We start from the raw sequence: 6,531 nt of genomic DNA on the forward strand, positions 1-6,531 counted from the left end.
TGCGGCTCCTTTGTTCTTTACTGGAGAAGTATTTGAGCTGTGGGCTGTCACTACCTCGACCCCAGAGTGTTTGCCAGTTTTGGGTACTCTAGCAAAGCTGAGATTAGCTGAGTCTAACCTAGCTTTGTTTCTCTGAGTCTTATGTGTTTCTGTCTTTGCTCTTCGGCAGGAAGCCTTCCTTTGAAAACTGGAAACCTGGACCTTCTCCCCTTGGAAGGAGTTACTTAGTTTACACTGAGCAGGGGAAAACCTCTACATGATCCGTTCAAGTACCCACTAGAAATCCAAGTGACAGTCCGCTCCATTACTCCTCTGGGTCCAACGTAAGTCTGCCTGTCCACTCTCCAACGAGTTACCTCTTCTCTGGATATTCCCACATTGACTGGATTCAAGGATTAACAAGAGTCCCCTCAAAACGTGAGTTCCTCTCCAGCATAATTTTAAGCCGCAGTCTCACGGTCCCTGAACTGATCTTTGTGGTCTCTCCTTCAGACTTTCCAGTTCCGGTTTACCAGTTCACTGAGTTCCAGATCCAACCTCTGTTTACATTACATCAAATAACCCTGTTAAACTGTTCCCTGTGTTCTCTAAGTGGTTTCTCTGCATGTGGGTCAGAATCCTTAAACCGATCATGAAACCACTGAGAAATATTGTAACAGTGATCCAAAGTTGTTCCATCTTTGGTTGGATACTTAATAAACCATCTATTTGAGGAGGGCTAGAGGTATCATTTTTTAAAGTAACTGAAAAAATAACAAGGGAGTTCAAATTTGTCTGCTTCACAGACAGTGTCTGGTCTTTGAGCATGCACTTTGCCTTCTGAATATTGGCCAGTGGTGAATTATAAATGCAAACCCTCATGTTAAATGAAAAAAAAATTCACAGGGAGAGTAAACGGTGTGCAGTGTATTATAAAAATTGATCACTTGATCAGAATCAGTCTTTTTTGTTGGCCACAAGGCAGGATAATTGAAATTAAAGGTGCCATCCTTCTCTGAGCCACTATGTTCAGACTCTCCAGTTGGGCAGCAAGCCCCTCCATCTGCACTGTCTGTTATTGGTAGGGATAGCTCTCTCTCTCCTCCTCAAATATAAGCTCCTCCGCATGTGTTTGAGGAGGAGTTCTCCCGTTGCATCTTCGCTTCCTGCAGCTGTGACGAGAGAACTGATAAGCTGTCCTCCTATTTCTCAAATTGCAGCGTTCCATTGTCATGGTCAAAACATTTTATATCTGGGTGGGGGGAGTTCTAATGGCCCCTTATTTAAAGAAAACATATATACATAAATACACACAAGTATTTTCTGAAAATTCCTTCAGCCTGTATTTTTAATGTTCAATGAGTGTCAATTTTGTGCCCCCTCTGTCCTGGACCTGGGACAGTCGACCCGTTTGTCACCCCTTGTCGGCAGGCGCGGAGTGCAGGAAGCAGCCTCTAGACATGTGTACAAGCTCAGTTTTAAAAGGCTCACAGAATGCAAAACTGAGTTTACATTGTCATAGATGAATAATGATAGTTCAGTGGGTGAAATGGATGTACAGAGAAGTTCAAACCCCATTAACACCTCCTTTCTCTGCAAATCTCACAATTCTAAACTTCCACTATAAAATAGTGAATCCAAACGAAGCCCCAAATGTAGGTCAATTTGGGGATGTTGCCTTATTTGTTTCTGGCCTGTACTTTTGTTAATCCTTGAAATTGACATACAGACCAGCCCCGCTGGTACACTGGCCCAAGAACGTGAATAGAGATAGATGTAAGACACCAGGTTAGTTGTTTAGCCTACAGTTGGGTTTACTTCTACAAGAATCACATAGCAGGCAGTTTCTGTATTGAAAATGGGACAGGGCCACGGGGGTAAATGCAGTATTTCAGGTTGCATGGCGAAAGGGGAACATTTTCACAGTCTTCCCAAGGATCTGAAGACTCGAAAGGCATTATTAGGGGGAGAAAATAGATGGAAGGGTAGAATCTTTAAAATGTATTAATGCATTATTCTCCTGTACACAATAAGACATCTCCCCTACTCTGGCCTGAAGCGCTCCCCTCACCTCAGATAATTCATCTTCTACCCCAGGTCAGGACACTCTTTTTTTTTTGCACTTGTTATAAACCAAATTAGAAGATGGTGCTGCCCCTTCCACTATATGACGGTAGAAGTGAAGTGGAAGTGAAGTGGGAACTGGAACTGTAGTTATAAGGACCCCCTGCAATTTGTTTACCGTATTGCCATGGAATTGAAGATGTCATCATATCCTCTATATAAACTAAGATGGAGGCCTCAACAATCAACAGCCTGACAAAAAGAAAAACAGACCAAAGTTTTTGAGAATGAAGTCAGATGGCAGCTTACACTGTGCCTGGTTCTGCTGGAGCTTCTTTCAGTTTAAAGGCAGTTTTCTGCTCCATTGTCACTACATGCTTTGCCTATGTTAGGGATTGTTGGTGAATCAACAACAAAATGCAAGTGAAAATTGTTTCTGTAAGCTCATTCAGGAGGAGCATGACTGAATGCAATCAACTGGTTTTACTTGACACAATCTTTTAACCAATCTGACAGTATTGTCTCTGTAAAGTGCCTTGAGATGATGTGTTGTGAATTTGCCCTATATAAATAAACCAAACTGAAATTAGGGATGCACCATCTGAGCAACTAAAGATTGTCAGCTCAGTTCTGAGAGCTCATCTAGAACTTTTGAAGATGATTTTACATAGATTTTTTTTCATAAAACGAAGAACATTATGGATAACCTTGAGCATCACCTTTGGAAGATTTTTGAACAACAACAGTGTTTTAGTCAAAATCTTCTTTTGACCGATCTCTAGAAATTTCATAGCATGCATGATATATACAGCACAGCTGAGGTGTAGTAGGATTTTTTTTTACAATTTCTAATACAAATTCTAATACATATTTTTTGCATTAAAAAATTGTTTGTCGTTGGAAATATTAGGTCTTATTATTGTCTGATATTTTTTTACAAAGTCACAAAAAAAGGGCTGGAATTTTAAACAAGTTAGATGATCAAACAATGGCCACAGTATATTCATTGGCTTTTGATACTGTCGAGAAATTGTGAATGCTGGAAAAATAATACTATAGTTCTTCTGGCAAATTTGATAACAAATATTTATTCAAAAAAGATTTTGGCTCATTTCATTTTGTTAAGGTAGAAAGATAGACCTTAATAATAACCCTTTGAGTAAAGAGCTAGTGGGGGTGGAAAACTTTTCTATTGTATAATCTCTTACTTAGAATTTTTTTCCACTACTGCCACCTGCTGTTGTGTTCCTGGATGTTGTTATTGGTGTGCATAGGCAGTATCTCATTGCATTGTGAGTTTCATGCTTTGCATTATTGCAACCTGTTCTGGTGATGATGCTCTGTGAGACAAGTGAGACCCTACAGTGATGTTGCAAGTTTTTAATACATGTCACAAAGAGGTTGAAGAGATCCACCGCCTGGCTCACTATTTGTCCATCCCTCTTCACGGTCAACACCTTTGCGCTACACTCTGATCAACACTCTCCTTTAAGGTCCTAGATTAAAGCCATAACATGCTAAAGTTTTGCATCTCAGTTAATATTAACTAGACGGGACTGCTCAGTGCTCAATTTGGTGTGTCATAATGTGTCATATGAGAATTCAGTGTAACTACCACTGCTGTGCATGTCCTGCTGATTGTTTTTTTTAGTCAGGTCATCTTAGAAATCACTAAGAAACACAACTGAAATATTCAATGTACCTTTGGGTGAGTGTTCTTTTGTTTATTTATATATTATTAAAAATAATATTTTATGTTGTTATCAAAGATCTGTTGTCAGGATGACTATAGCTTTTTGTAATTGTTCTAAAAGTGAAAAGACATATTGATGACTTAAAAGTGGATTTCTGTCTTGTATTTGCTTATATTCTGATGAGGTTTAATCTGGCTTTTCAATGATCAACACCACATGAAGATAAACCTTAGATAGACGTTTTGAGGTTTCATTACTTTTTACTTTTAGGGATTAGCAAGAAAATGTTTGTTCTGCATGCAAAGCATTGGCTTTAAATAGAACAGGCATTTTCACTAATATTTATTTTTCCTTTTCTTAGGTCAATAATGGCCTCAGTTTTGGGAATTGAAGTTATTCTTTCCGTTTACATAATTTCTTATGTTATTGGCTTCCCTGCCAATTTGGTGGCTCTGTATGCATTCAGTGTAAAGATCCACTGCAAGCCACGACCTTCAGACATCCTCCTACTGAATCTGACTGTGTCTGACCTGCTCTTCTTAATCACGCTTCCTCTTAAAATGCACGAGGCGGCATCAGGGATGGAGTGGACTCTGCCCACCTTCTTGTGCTCCATCATGTGCTTTACCTTCTTCACTACAATTTACACCACCTCCTTGCTACTGATGGCAATCAGTGTGGTTCGCTACATAGCTGTTGCCTATCCTATGACCTATCAACAACTGAAAAACAGTTTGTACCCAGTCACTATCAGTGCTCTTATATGGTTGATATCAGCGGCACACTGCAGCATTACATTCATTTTAGAGCACCATCCATCCTTGTCAAACTCAAATTCTTCTGTGTGCTATGAGAGTTTCACAAAGAGGCAGCTGGATGTTCTCCTTCCAGTTCGTTTGGAGTATTTCTTTGTGCTGTGCCTTGTACCGCTTCTAATCACCATTTACTGCTATCTGCGATTGATTTTGATTCTATTCAGCCGTCCCATGATTTCCTGGATGCAGAAGAGGAAGGCTATTGGGATGGCTTCGGGAACTCTTGCTGTGTTTATCATTTGTGTTCTACCATTCAATTTATCTCATGTAGTGGGTTTCGTTCAGGGTCAAAGCCCTAAATGGCGGTACTACGCCTTGCTTCTCAGCACATTAAACACCTGTATTGATCCCATCATATTTTATTTTTCCTCTTCAATCTTCCACTGCACAAGCAGCAAATCTATTTTCAGAAAGTATTTTGTCAAAACTGTAACAGTAAAAATTCAAGGAACAAATTCAAACTGAAAATGAATTAAATTTCTAATTGTGGACACAGAAATTAATAAAAAAAACATAACATTTTATTAGAAAAACACTTACGTTTTGTGATTTACCCAAAGTCTGCTGCGTTAAGATAATTTCTCTTGTTTGTCATTCACTATGTATTAACTCTAAACCATGATTGACCTTTTCATAGGAAAACTACAAGTGTACGCTAACTCTTAGGATATTGGAAGCTGTTAGCTTTAATCTTGAACATTAATTATTCAGCACTGACTTATTTTCCTCTGTTATAAAGCCAGCAATCTGTTCCATACTAATACAATCTGTTGACTTATATGTATAATTTATATGTAGTTAACAAGCATTATTCATATTATTTATTCAATTATTCATTTTAAAATCAAAATAAGACATTGAAATCACAAAATTGTGTTTTTATTGTTGGTTGGATGTGAAACCAGTTATTATTATAGTCATAATAATCAAATCTTTTTTAGCAACTGAAATTTATAAATAAAAAGAATATATAACAACAACTGAGTTTTTTTTTTCTCTGAGGAAACAACATACCTGAGTAGCTTACTGACTGCCACCATAATTTTGCAGAGCTGCATCAATTCCAAGTAATATGTATTACATTGATAAAAGCCTTTGCTCTTTCTTCCTGTGGTTGCTACTTCAGCTTTGAGAGCAGGTGGTTACGGTCAGATCTCGCCAAAACGATTATGTTTACAGCGATTCAGTCTACTTTTAAAAGTAGGGATTTTCTGTTTCCAGGGATCCAAGGTTTCATTGTTTTGGTCAAATAGAGGCTGTGGCATCTCAGAGTGGAATTGTCTGATAGGCAGGGGCAAATCTACAGAGGGACAATTGCTCTGGATCACCAAACTACTAATAAACAAGCTGGAAATATAAATAATCTTGCACAACGTATTGTAAACCCTATCAAAGCATAGCAATAGCAACATAAAAGCACAGTGTTTGTTAGCAGGTAAATGTGCTGGTTAACAAACCTATATTAAATATTGGCTGTGGTTAGTGTGGTCATGCAAATGTAAAATCGGCCCAGTAAGACAGTAAGGATTAGAGGGCAGCACTGAGGGCCATCAGGACCCAGAAGATCATTGGCCACCTGAAAGAGTGAATGACTTCTCCACAGGCATCTGCACATCTAGACATCATCCTGGAAGGTGACAGAGGGGTGACCCCAATGTGGTCTCAAAAGTGGAAAAAACAGACTCAGAGTGTTTGGATCAGATAGAAATGGATGTAATGCAAATACAGATGGAATGGACACTATGTCTGAACATAGTGTCCATTACATAGTCCTCGCTCTACATAGTGATTGAGGGATTTACAGCACATAATGGCCTTTTCTCAATTCACAAGAACACAAGTGTGAGAACAAACAACGTCCCAGGATGTTGTTCTTTCCCCTCCCTCTTTACCGAATATGCATCAGAGCAGACTTGTCCGTTCTCAAGATTGACAGCTATACCAGAATGCACTGTGGCAGCAGCTGCTTTCAATGGAGC

The 6,531-nt window shown here is 38.9% G+C and overlaps 2 protein-coding genes across 2 annotated transcripts in view; both read left to right on the forward strand.

Moving 5' to 3' along the window:
• LOC107082958 (free fatty acid receptor 3-like) overlaps nucleotides 1-184 on the forward strand; it is a 1,983-nt gene extending 1,799 nt beyond the window's left edge. Inside the window, exon 3 of the mRNA XM_015371858.1 lies at nucleotides 170-184. Within this exon, the coding sequence (XP_015227344.1) occupies nucleotides 170-184 (15 nt within the window). The remainder of the gene's footprint in view (nucleotides 1-169) is intronic.
• Nucleotides 185-4,105: 3,921 nt separating this feature from the next.
• LOC107082960 (G-protein coupled receptor 42-like) lies at nucleotides 4,106-5,017 on the forward strand. Its single transcript, XM_015371859.1, has one exon. It carries the CDS (start codon nucleotides 4,106-4,108, stop codon nucleotides 5,015-5,017), a length of 912 nt encoding a protein of 303 aa, XP_015227345.1.
• The last annotated feature ends 1,514 nt before the right edge of the window (nucleotides 5,018-6,531 follow it).

This window comes from Cyprinodon variegatus, unplaced genomic scaffold, assembly GCF_000732505.1.
Source record: "Cyprinodon variegatus isolate N-32 unplaced genomic scaffold, C_variegatus-1.0 Scaffold66, whole genome shotgun sequence".
Lineage (NCBI taxonomy): Eukaryota > Metazoa > Chordata > Actinopteri > Cyprinodontiformes > Cyprinodontidae > Cyprinodon > Cyprinodon variegatus.